General features: G+C 51.6%; 1 protein-coding gene across 3 annotated transcripts in view; it reads left to right on the plus strand.

Moving 5' to 3' along the window:
- NAT9 (N-acetyltransferase 9) overlaps positions 1-13,106 on the plus strand; it is an 87,149-nt gene that overhangs the window by 69,570 nt on the left and 4,473 nt on the right. For 2 of the 3 annotated variants that reach the window (XM_075261910.1, XM_075261912.1), the window contains 3 exons: positions 4,093-4,152; positions 4,237-4,331; positions 5,993-6,156. In XM_075261910.1, coding sequence (XP_075118011.1) covers positions 4,093-4,152; positions 4,237-4,331; positions 5,993-6,133 — 296 coding nt within the window. In that variant the 3' untranslated portion in view covers positions 6,134-6,156. The remainder of the gene's footprint in view (positions 1-4,092; positions 4,153-4,236; positions 4,332-5,992; positions 6,157-13,106) is intronic. The other variant, XM_075261911.1, reaches the window with a different exon arrangement.

The following is a 13,106-nucleotide window of genomic DNA, read 5'->3' on the forward strand; positions in this document are numbered from 1 at the left end:
TGGCGCTCGAATCAAACACCACTCTGGTCTTACCAGGCTTCTTTGGGTGATAGACCCCGAACATGGGCAGGTACCAGCGTTCCTCAGAGTCTAGAAGAGTAGGTGCTAACTCTGTGTGACCATTCTGGAATATCTTTTCCATGAAGGTAAATAAATGATCTCTCATCTCTGGCTTGCTTCGTAGTCTGTGCCTGAGGGAGACGAATCGTTTGTACGCTTGTCCTCTATTGTCCGGTAAGCGTTGCCTCTGAGGATTGAATGGTAGGGGCGCAATCCAACTCTTTGAATTCATCTTGCTCCATTCCATTATCCATTATATCAAGGAACAGTTTATCTTCAAATGACTTTGCTATATGATCGTCTTTTCTTGTCTTGCAAAAAACTGTGCACCCTAAGTGATCTTGATTGCTGTCCCACATGCAGTCATCACAGGCAGGACTACACATGATATCTGGTGGTGAAGTGCTATGTGGCAGTTCCTTCATGAAGAAGTGATTTTCGCATGGTTGGAGGAGAGATGGACGTCCACATTCGGGTGTATTGGTAAGCATGATGTTGGCTGTTGTGGGTTTGTGTAGACCTCCCAAACAGACCTGCCCTACGATGACCCATCCTAGGTCCAGTCTCTGGGCATAAGGAGTGTTGTGGGGACCGTTGACCTGTTGTCTAACCTTGTGGACTTGCAGAATTTCTCTACCAAGGAGCAAGACTATCTGAGCCTCTGGATCAAGGTTCGGAATCTGGTGTGCAATATGCTTCAGATGAGGTTGATGCACCGCTGCTTCAGGGTTGGGTATCTCGGGTCTATTGTCTGGAATTTGGTTGCATTCCAGTATAGTTGGCAGTGGCAGACACACCTTACCATCTATGGACTCTACTACGTAGTCTCTTGCTCTCCTTCCAGCCGTCTGTACCATACCGGCACATGTTTTCAGAGAGTAGGGTGCACTGGGTCCTTCAATATTAAAGCTATCAAAGAAGGCAGACTTGGCTAACGACCTATTACTTTGATCATCCAGAATTGCGTACACTTTGATGGCCTTGTTCCGGTCACTTGCTGGGTAGATTCTCACTAGAGAGATTTTAGAGCAGGACCTGCCTCCTCTGAGGCCTCCACATGCCTCTGTACATTTAGAAGTGACTGCTGGAGTGTCTGTATTAACGTCCTTTCGACTCCCCGCTATGCTCTTGGGTTTGGGGAACAGTCCGCTGTGGTGGTCCAGGGTGTAGAGCTGAGTTATGTTCTGAGCTGTCACATTCGGAACACTTAGGATGGACCTCGCAGTCTCTAGCGAAATGTGAAGTTGAAGAGCAGCATTTGAAGCAGATGTTGTTCTCCTTAAGGAAGGCTTTCCGGTCCTCCAGTGACTTTTCCCTGAAGGTTCTACACTTAAGTAGGGAATATGGCTTCTTGTGTAAGGGACACTGTTTGCTTGGGTCCATGTCTAGACGTGGGCTAGACTCTTGGCGGACTGAACCTGTGGAGGAAACGTTAGTTTTGTGCACTTCTACCAATGCTCTACGAGGTTTACTAACATGGGTGGTACCACATGACAACATGAAATCAAAGCTTGGATCATTTCTGATTTTTGCTTGTTCAGAGACAAAATCTACAAATACATTAAATGGGGGAAATGGCACTTTGTGAACCTGTTTATAGTGAGAACCATGTATAACCCACTTCTCTTGTATATTATACGGGAGCTTCTGAACTATGGGGTTAACACCTCTGGCAGTATCAAGAAATGTCAATCCCACCAAATCTCCTCCTGCCTTTGCTACACGCAACTCCGATAACTTAAGTCACTTAACTCTCTAAGCTTTGGATAGTCTCTGTTAGCTATCTTAGGAAAGTCCTCGATTCTTTTGTATAAGGCACTTTCTATGACCTCGGGTGAGCCGTAGCACTCGTTGAGCCTATCCCAGGCCATTTTGAGTCCGACATCTGGGCGATATATATTGATATCTCGGATTATCTTTGCATGTTCTGTAGTTTCGTTTCCCAACCACTTTACCAGGAGATCCAGTTCCTCACTACATGATAGACCTATGTCTCTGGTGGCGTTTTGGAAAGAAGCTCGCCAGGCTCTGTAGTTTTCAGCACGAGCAGTGAACTTTACAAGTCCCTTGGTGACCAACTCACGTTGAGCAAGGAACCTGGCAAAGTCCATGGTGGCTGGAACAGCATTAGAACCAGCTGGTGGTGTGGTCATACCTGGTGGATGTCTCTGGTTTAGTCCAATCTGTGTAGTACCTTTCAGAAGCGAAGGGTGTCTCTCTAAGTTGGGAAGTATTTTGGATCTTCTGTTCTGTGGGGCAGTTGTTGTAGCCGGTCTTGCATTGATGTGCGTTCTCTGTGCGTTTGTAGTAAGCAGAATGGTAGTAGTCTTCCTGGCGATCTGTATAATCGGGTTTACTCGTTCTGTTAATAAAGGGCTTTGAATCCCGCTCTGCATCTAAGTCGTCATCTGACTTGGACTATTGATAGACATATTGTGAAGTACCTTGTTCTGGATCTTGGAGTTCGAGTCCTGGCTGGAGAACGTTGCGGTGGATGGCTCCCAGACCTCCGTCCGTTTCCCAGTGGCGGAAGCTGGTTAATGCGGTTCTTCCATTTAATCAGATTATATATAAAGGGAGAGGTTGCCCCCAGAAGTTTTCTTAAGTTTGGGGAGCTTGGTGTGACTCCCCCCATGACCCAATATTCTGCCCCTTCAATGCGCTCGGCTATTGATGCCTTCACTCCGTAAGGGGTGGCTGGTGCTGGTTGGATTCACGGCTCCCCCTGTCATGATACTGCTTCATTTTGTCGGTATGACTTGTAATATTCTGCTCTGAACTGTGCGGGCGATGGGCGGGGGGCGATGATGATGTTGTGGCTTCTCTCTGTTTGTGTGTAATTTTTCTGTCTGTCTGATTTGTGCTTCCATTCCATTCTTTTCCAATGTATTATTTGCTCTGTTTCTCACTTTTCAATAAAACGAGTTTAAAAAAAATATTTATACAAAGTTGTTAAAAATTGGAATTGCACTTAAGCGAAATCTGATTCTAAGAACTTGAAGATCTTTTCCTGAATTACAAAGTGGCTGAACATTTCTTAGAATAGGTCCTCTATATCAGATTGGGGAGGGGGCCACCAGATCAGCTGCTGGTAGGGGTCGTGGCACAGAGACGTGGTGGCGGGTGTGAGGAGAGGGTGCGCCGTCATTCTATTAGTGATCCTGTGACAGATCAGAACAACGGAATAAAATAGTGTGAATCTGACCTTAGCTGCAGTGCACGGCCTGACAGATGATGAAGTGGCCACTGGCCATTACCTGATGGGTGTCCTTGTACCGTCTGTCCAGCGTTACAGACCATATTGAGGAGAGTCCTATGGCCGGATACTGATCCCTCCCCTCCTAGTCACTATAGTACGCCGCACGCACCACATCCATTCACCCCGTCCTCGTGTCTCGACTGCTGCCAGTCCTCCCAAATTGGCTCCGCGCGGCCTTAATAAATGTCACTGCCAGACACGGGCGCTGCGCTCATCAATCTGCACCGCCAAATAGGACACATCATGACTGGAGCCTGTTCAGATTGATCTGTTCTGTAGTGTGACCTGCACATCGGACTCCCAGAAGGTGGGGAGAGGGTCTGCTGCAGATGAAGTGGCCACATGTGATTGTAGAAGTCCCTGAGCAGCTTTCTTATTCCTGTCCTCATGACAACACTCCCTGTCCATGCTCGGCCCTTATGTAGCCTCACTTAGCCCTATAGGCTCTATATATGTTTCTCTATGTGGTTCAGTAGTCACCAGTATGTCAGACAGGACCAGTGGCCAGTCAGGAGGGGATCGCTGAGGGGAATATGCTGATTTTTTTATTTTTTTTTAACCCATTCTAATCCATATATAAAAGTGAGAAAACCCAAACAGGGGGTCGGAGGTCTCCCTCTCAGCGCCCTGCACACCAATGCATTCTATTCATTGCAACCTTTGCTGTTCTGCCGAGATCAGACTGATGGCTACATATGGCTTGCTGGTTGTCTGTGTTGCGAGTCGCATTGCATTCTAATACTTGTAGTGATATCTCCTGTCTGGTATTGCAGAGCCTATGTCCCGAGGTCGAGGGTTTGGGGAGGAGGCGGTGCGGCTCATGCTGTATTATGGTGAGTGCTGTACTTGCTGCGATTTTGTCACCTGATACAACTGAACCTATAGGAGCTCAGCTCTTGTTTCCGCCCTAAATGTAGGTGCCACAACCCTGGGAGTCTCCACATTTCAGGCTAAAATCGGACAAGATAACATTACAAGTGTGCGGTTATTTAACAGATTGCACTTTAAGGAGGTGAGTGCTTCTCTGCGGCCGCTGACCCTTCTGTGCCCGCTAACTCTTCTCTGCCCGCTGATCCTTCTTACCCTTATCTGCCTGCTGACCCTTCTCTGCCCCCTGACCCTTCTGTGCCCGCTGATCCTTCTGTGCCCGCTGACCCTTCTCTGCGGTCGCTGACGCTTCTGTGCCCGCTGACCCTTCTGTGCCTGCTGACCCTTCTGTGCCCGCTGACCCTTCCCTGCCTGCTGACCCTTCTCTGCCTGCTGACCTTTCTCTGTGGCCAGTGACCCTTCTCTGTGGCCACTGACCCCTCTCTGCGGCCACTGACCCCTCTCTGCATCCATTGACCCTTCTCTGCATCCATTGACCCTTCTCTGCCTGCTGACCTTTCTCTGTGGCCAGTGACCCTTCTCTGTGGCCAGTGACCCTTCTCTGTGGCCACTGACCCCTCTCTGCATCCATTGACCCTCCTCTGTGGCCGCTGACCCTCCTCTGTGGCCACTGACCCTTCTCTGCATCCATTGACCCTCCTCTGTGGCCGCTGACCCCTCTCTGCATCCATTGACCCTCCTCTGTGGCCGCTGACCCTTCTCTGCATCCATTGACCCTCCTCTGTGGCCGCTGACCCCTCTCTGCATCCATTGACCCTCCTCTGTGGCCACTGACCCCTCTCTGCATCCATTGACCCTCCTCTGTGGCCGCTGACCCTTCTCTGCGGCCGCTGACCCTTCTCTGCATCCATTGACCCTCCTCTGTGGCCGCTGACCCTTCTCTGCGGCCGCTGACCCTTCTCTGCATCCATTGACCCTTCTCTGCATCCATTGACCCTTCTCTGCATCCATTGACCCTCCTCTGTGGCCGCTGACCCTTCTCTGTGGCCACTGACCCTCCTCTGTGGCCACTGACCCCTCTCTGCATCCATTGACCCTCCTCTGTGGCCGCTGACCCTTCTCTGCATCCATTGACCCTCCTCTGTGGCCACTGACCCCTCTCTGCATCCATTGACCCTTCTCTGCGGCCGCTGACCCTTCTCTGCATCCATTGACCCTTCTCTGCATCCATTGACCCTTCTCTGCATCCATTGACCCTCCTCTGTGGCCGCTGACCCTTCTCTGTGGCCACTGACCCTCCTCTGTGGCCACTGACCCCTCTCTGCATCCATTGACCCTCCTCTGTGGCCGCTGACCCTTCTCTGCATCCATTGACCCTCCTCTGTGGCCACTGACCCCTCTCTGCATCCATTGACCCTCCTCTGTGGCCGCTGACCCTTCTCTGCATCCATTGACCCTCCTCTGTGGCCACTGACCCCTCTCTGCATCCATTGACCCTCCTCTGTGGCCGCTGACCCTTCTCTGCATCCATTGACCCTCCTCTGTGGCCACTGACCCCTCTCTGCATCCACTGACCCTCCTCTGTGGCCGCTGACCCCTCTCTGCATCCATTGACCCTTCTCTGCGGCCGCTGACCCTTCTCTGCATCCATTGACCCTTCTCTGCATCCATTGACCCTTCTCTGCATCCATTGACCCTTCTCTGTGGCCGCTGACCCTTCTCTGTGGCCACTGACCCTCCTCTGTGGCCACTGACCCCTCTCTGCATCCATTGACCCTCCTCTGTGGCCGCTGGCCTGTATCTGGGAGCTGAAGCCGTTCTGTATGTTGTGCTCTCTGTTCTCAGGTGTCCTACAGCTCAGTATTTCAGGAGATGACCCTGCACTGGGAGGTGACGGAGGCCGAGAGGCGATGGCTATTGGATTCAGTTCATGTAACTTTGGAGCCTTACAGAGAAATGAAAGCCAGCAATGGCCATGCGGATTAGCGAGGTGTAGACTGGCACATAAGGTAGGTGCCCGCGTACGGAGGCCGAGCATCGAGTACTGCAGAATAATCCTCTGTCCTCACATGTAAGCGTCCTGACATCTAAAGGCCATGTATAGTTGTGACCTGCCACCAAACTCACAATCCTTCTCGCCATACGTGATTCTCGCTGCGCTCAAACGTTACAGTGGATTATGTGTCAACTATCTCTAATTCTCCAAGTGGGTGGGAACCTCTTACACTTTCTGCCTACTTGGAAAACCAGAGCCTTGTTTATATCTAACCTTCAGTGAATGAGTGGAACCGGCGACGGTCACATGACATACGGGGATGGTGACATGAGGTACGGGGATGGCGACATGAGGTAGGGGGATGGCGACATGAGGTACGGGGATGGTGACATGAGGTACGGGGATGGTGACATGAGGTAGGGGGATGGTGACATGAGGTACGGGGATGGTGACATGAGGTACGGGGATGGTGACATGAGGTACGGGGATGGTGACATGAGGTAGGGGGATGGTGACATGAGGTAGGGGGATGGTGACATGAGGTAGGGGGATGGTGACATGAGGTACGGGGATGGTGACATGAGGTAGGGGGATGGTGACATGAGGTACGGGGATGGTGACATGAGGTAGGGGGATGGTGACATGAGGTAGGGGGATGGTGACATGAGGTAGGGGGATGGCGACATGAGGTAGGGGGATGGTGACATGAGGTACGGGGATGGTGACATGAGGTAGGGGGATGGTGACATGAGGTAGGGGGATGGCGACATGAGGTAGGGGGATGGTGACATGAGGTACGGGGATGGTGACATGAGGTAGGGGGATGGCGACATGAGGTAAGGGGATGGTGACATGAGGTAGGGGGATGGTGACATGAGGTACGGGGATGGTGACATGAGGTAGGGGGATGGCGACATGAGGTACGGGGATGGTGACATGAGGTTGGGGGATGGTGACATGAGGTAGGGGGATGGTGACATGAGGTAGGGGGATGGTGACATGAGGTAGGGGGATGGTGACATGAGGTAAGGGGATGGTGACATGAGGTAAGGGGATGGTGACATGAGGTAGGGGGATGGCGACATGAGGTAGGGGGATGGCGACATGAGGTACGGGGATGGTGACATGAGGTTGGGGGATGGTGACATGAGGTACGGGGATGGTGACATGAGGTAGGGGGATGGTGACATGAGGTAAGGGGATGGTGACATGAGGTAAGGGGATGGTGACATGAGGTAGGGGGATGGCGACATGAGGTAGGGGGATGGCGACATGAGGTACGGGGATGGTGACATGAGGTTGGGGGATGGTGACATGAGGTAGGGGGATGGTGACATGAGGTAGGGGGATGGCGACATGAGGTAGGGGGATGGCGACATGAGGTACGGGGATGGTGACATGAGGTTGGGGGATGGTGACATGAGGTTGGGGGATGGTGACATGAGGTACGGGGATGGTGACATGAGGTAGGGGGATGGTGACATGAGGTAAGGGGATGGTGACATGAGGTACGGGGATGGTGACATGAGGTACGGGGATGGTGACATGAGGTAGGGGGATGGTGACATGAGGTAAGGGGATGGTGACATGAGGTAGGGGGATGGTGACACGAGGTAGGGGGATGGCGACACGAGGTAGGGGGATGGTGACACGAGGTAGGGGGATGGTGATATGCGGTACGGGGATGGTGACACGAGGTACGGGGATGGTGACACGAGGTAGGGGATGGTGACATGAGGTAGGGGGATGGTGACACGAGGTAGGGGGATGGTGACTGGCCCTCTCCCTCTCCTTCTTCCTCTGTTAGCAAATATTGGCATCTTTCTTTCTACAGACTTTTTATTATTATTTATTGCACACGTGGTCCTTAGATACACGTTTCAGTTGTGTCTTCGTCTCTACAGAAGGATTTATAGCGTTTTCTTTCTTTCCTTACTTATGTATTTTTTATTTGTTCCCCATTAAGGGGTTTTGTAGTCCAGATGTCAAAATGAACAAAGGGCAGGGAAGGGGTTAAAATACTGCAAAGAAGCTTCAGCTCCCCTGTCCATTGCATTGCTGTTCCAGTCCCAGCTCCCCTGTCCGTTGCATTTCTGTTCCAGTCCCAGCTCCCCTGTCCGTTGCATTTCTGTTCCAGTCCCAGCTCCCCTGTCCGTTGCATTGCTGTTCCAGTCCCAGCTCCCCTGTCCGTTGCATTGCTGTTCCAGTCCCAGCTCCCCTGTCCGTTGCATTGCTGTTCCAGTCCCAGCTCCCCTGTCCGTTGCATTGCTGTTCCAGTCCCAGCTCCCCTGTCCGTTGCATTGCTGTTCCAGTCCCAGCTCCCCTGTCCATTGCATTGCTGTTCCAGTCCCAGCTCCCCTGTCCGTTGCATTTCTGTTCCAGTCCCAGCTCCCCTGTCCGTTGCATTTCTGTTCCAGTCCCAGCTCCCCTGTCCGTTGCATTGCTGTTCCAGTCCCAGCTCCCCTGTCCGTTGCATTGCTGTTCCAGTCCCAGCTCCCCTGTCCGTTGCATTTCTGTTCCAGTCCCAGCTCCCCTGTCCGTTGCATTGCTGTTCCAGTCCCAGCTCCCCTGTCCGTTGCATTGCTGTTCCAGTCCCAGCTCCCCTGTCCGTTGCATTGCTGTTCCAGTCCCAGCTCCCCTGTCCGTTGCATTGCTGTTCCAGTCCCAGCTCCCCTGTCCGTTGCATTGCTGTTCCAGTCCCAGCTCCCCTGTCCGTTGCATTGCTGTTCCAGTCCCAGCTCCCCTGTCCGTTGCATTGCTGTTCCAGTCCCAGCTCCCCTGTCCGTTGCATTGCTGTTCCAGTCCCAGCTCCCCTGTCCGTTGCATTGCTGTTCCAGTCCCAGCTCCCCTGTCCGTTGCATTGCTGTTCCAGACCCAGCTCCCCTGTCCGTTGCATTTCTGTTCCAGTCCCAGCTCCCCTGTCCGTTGCATTTCTGTTCCAGTCCCAGCTCCTCTGTCCGTTGCATTGCTGTTCCAGTCCCATCTCCCCTGTCCGTTGCATTTCTGTTCCAGTCCCAGCTCCCCTGTCCGTTGCATTGCTGTTCCAGTCCCAGCTCCCCTGTCCGTTGCATTGCTGTTCCAGTCCCAGCTCCCCTGTCCGTTGCATTGCTGTTCCAGTCCCAGCTCCCCTGTCCGTTGCATTGCTGTTCCAGTCCCAGCTCCCCTGTCCGTTGCATTGCTGTTCCAGTCCCAGCTCCCCTGTCCGTTGCATTTCTGTTCCAGTCCCAGCTCCCCTGTCCGTTGCATTTCTGTTCCAGTCCCAGCTCCCCTGTCCGTTGCATTTCTGTTCCAGTCCCAGCTCCCCTGTCCGTTGCATTTCTGTTCCAGTCCCAGCTCCCCTGTCCGTTGCATTGCTGTTCCAGTCCCAGCTCCCCTGTCCGTTGCATTGCTGTTCCAGTCCCAGCTCCCCTGTCCGTTGCATTGCTGTTCCAGTCCCAGCTCCTCTGTCCGTTGCATTGCTGTTCCAGTCCCATCTCCCCTGTCCGTTGCATTTCTGTTCCAGTCCCAGCTCCCCTGTCCGTTGCATTGCTGTTCCAGTCCCAGCTCCCCTGTCCGTTGCATTGCTGTTCCAGTCCCAGCTCCCCTGTCCGTTGCATTGCTGTTCCAGTCCCAGCTCCAACACCTACAATGGAGTCCGTTGGGAAAGAAGCTTGGGAGGTCCGCTTCAAAAAGGTCGAAGCCGCCTTGGGCGCAATGTATGCGGAGGTCCAAGATATGAAGCACCAATAGGAATCTTTTGATCAAGTGACCACTAGTAAAATCTCTATGCAAGGCCGAGCTCTGCAGGAATTACAGACATCCATGAATACGGTCACAGGACGTATTGCACAGCTGGATGCACAAAGCCTGATTCCCACCTCTGCTCCATCCCCGAGATTGCCGCCATTTAGATTCAATGGTGACCGGGATAAATTCAGAGGATTCGTACACCAGTGCAATCTGTACTCTGATGCGCATTCTAACCAGTATCCAACTGAGAGATCAAGAGCGCTGTGCGTCATTATGCTGTTACCACACAAAGCTATTGCCTGGGCAAATCCGCTAATCGAAACCGATGACGTCTGCCTGAATGACTACAAAGACTTCATGGACGCCATGAAAGGGATGTTTGATGACCCCAACCGAATGGTTACAGCAGAGACCACCATATTAACGTTGCGGCAAGGCAGACGTTCTGTTGCGGATTATGCCATGGAATTCCGGAGATGGATGGTGGACACTAGCTGGAATTGACTCCGCAAGGCTAGCACTTTTCAAGAGTGGACTTTCCAGCAATATTAAAGACGAATTAGCGCGAGCAAAAGCTCCTTCGGTCTTTTCTGAATTTATTGATCACTGCATTCAGATTGATACTCGTCTGACAGAACGTCGACAAGAGAAATGGGGTTATGCAAACCGCACGACCAGTCAATATACTACCACATCACCACTGGGTTATAAAAAATCATCTGACCAGCAGTCCCGAGAATCCCAACCGGAATCGATGCAGATTGATGCAATTCAGAAACGGGAGAGTGCCGAGCAAAGAGAACATAGGTTCAAAGAAAATCTGTGTTTATACTGTGGAAAGTCGGGAGATTTCCTTATAAATTGCATAAGCCGCTCTGCGAATCGCCCCCGGAGAACAGTGGCCGCTGTAATGGATCCTGATGCATCCAATGAGGAATCTTCAGCTTCAGAGGGGGAACAATCAGCTGGAGAAAGTGTCCATTATATATCATCAGTGACCTCTCAGGTTAAAAAGGAGAACAAGGATTCACATTACTTTGTCCCTCTTAAACTACTAATCAACTCCGTGTGGATCTCTACATCAGCTATGGTAGATTCCGGGGCTAGCAGAAATTTCATGGACTTTGGTTTCCCCCAGAAACATGGAATACGCTCGTCTAAGAGACATTCACCTATTGTGATGGAGACTGTGGACGGGTCTCCCGAGTTCGGGACCTGTAGACCAGGAGACTGTATCTTTGGAGATTCACATAGAACCTCAGCATCGTGAAACTCTCTCATTTCTACTCATTTCTTCTCCACACTTTCCAGTCATCTTAGGCCTACCTTGGTTACAGGCACGGAATCCTTCCATCGATTGGGGAACTAAGGAGCTGAGATTTCCCCCAAAAGACAATGAGGTAAAAGACCAACCCGAACCAACGATTCCAGTCTCTGCTCAAGACCAGGAACAGCATCAGTTACCAACAATATATGCGGATTTGATGGATGTTTGTGATAACCAGGAAGCTGACAAACTACCACCTCACCGCCCTTACGACTGCCCGATAGAATTGCTTCCTGGAGCGCCCATACCTTTTGGGACTATATACCCATTATCAGGACCTGAATTAAATGCCCTTAAGGACTTTGTTTCTAAGTTTGAACAAGGTTTCTAAGTTTGACGCCTACCCCATGCCTCGGGTAGACAAACTTATTGAGAGGCTGGGAGGGGTACGGTACTTCTCCACGCTTGATCTCACTAAGGGATATTGGCAGGTACCCCTGACAGCGCCAAAGAAAAGACTGCCTTTATCACCCCTGAGGGACTCTTTCACTATGTCGTGTTACCGTTCGGGCTCCTTGGGGCCCCAGCTACATTCCAACGGCTAATGGACATAGTGTTGAAACCCCATAGAAAATACGCCTCAGCATATCTGGATGACATCATCATTTTCAGCAATGACTGGGAGAGTCATTTGTCCAAGTGGTACAAGTGGTAGTGGATTCTCTGAGAGCAGCCGGCCTGACTGCCAACCCCAAAATGTATGCTTTGGGGATGGAGGAGACACGCTATTTGGGGTATGTGATCGGCTGTGGTATAATCAAACCCCAGGTCAACGCTATCTGGGAATGGCCTCGACCTCTGAGCACCAAACAAGTTAGGTCATTTCTGGGCATTGTTGGGTACTACAGGCGATTTATACCCAACTTTGCCACAGTATTTGCTCCCCTGATGGACCTTCTAAAGGGTAAGAAGTCTGTTATGGTGCAGTGGAATGACCAGGCCCAAAGTGCTTTTCAGGCAATAAAGGTGGCCTTGTGTGGATGTCCTGTCCTCATTACGCCCAACTTTAGGAGAGAGTTTGTGGTCCAGATGGTCAGATGTAGGGCTGGTAGCTGTCCTGTCTCAGGAGGTGAATGGAGAAGAACATCCGGTCACCTACCTGAGTAGAAAACTCACGCCAGCAGAAAAGATCTACAGTATAGTGGAGAAGGAGTGTCCGGCCATAAAATGGGCATTAGAGGCCCTGAGGTACTATCTGCTTGGGAGGCAGTTCTGTTTAGTGACCAACCCCTCATCCCTCGCTTGTATGAGCAGGACCAAGGCCAAGAATACCAGGGTGACTAGGTGGTTCTTGTCACTACAGAACTTTAGGTTCACAGTGGAGCACAGAGCCGGGATGCCTTGTCCCGAACTTATTGTTTGGTGGCTGGAGTTCGCCCAAGGGGTCAGAATTGAGGGGGGGAGGGGTATGTGAGAGAGTGAAGGGTGTGGTCTGAGAAGACAGGTATGTCCCAGCCAGGCAGCTAAAGGGTGTTTGGTAAAGGTTCACACCAGGGAGGTCCGCTGTGTAATCCAGGCCTGATAATAGTCTGTGTGTGAGGACTAGGAGTGCGGCACCACACAGAGCTGACCTGTCCAGACCGGACCTACAGAGCAGGCACTGTGCCACCCGTTGTTGTTGCCAAGGTGGGAGACTGGTAGCCAGTCTCCTGTATAGTCAGGGACAAGTTTCCTTAAGGTTAATTTAGTTTCTCAGCCGAGAAGGGTTTTGTTTTGTTTATCCTGTGGCTTTGCCAAAGCAGTGTATGCGCTACATGTGAACAAAGCCTGAACCTGTGTGTGATCCAGTGTCCGTGTCCCTGTTTCCTGCACTGCTACAGGCATCTACCTGAGCCGTTACATGTGAACAAAGCCTGAACCTGTGTGTGATCCAGTGTCCGTGACCCTGTTTCCTGCACTGCTACAGG

This window comes from Leptodactylus fuscus, unplaced genomic scaffold (genome assembly GCF_031893055.1).
Source record: "Leptodactylus fuscus isolate aLepFus1 unplaced genomic scaffold, aLepFus1.hap2 HAP2_SCAFFOLD_61, whole genome shotgun sequence".
NCBI classification, from domain to species: Eukaryota; Metazoa; Chordata; class Amphibia; order Anura; family Leptodactylidae; genus Leptodactylus; species Leptodactylus fuscus.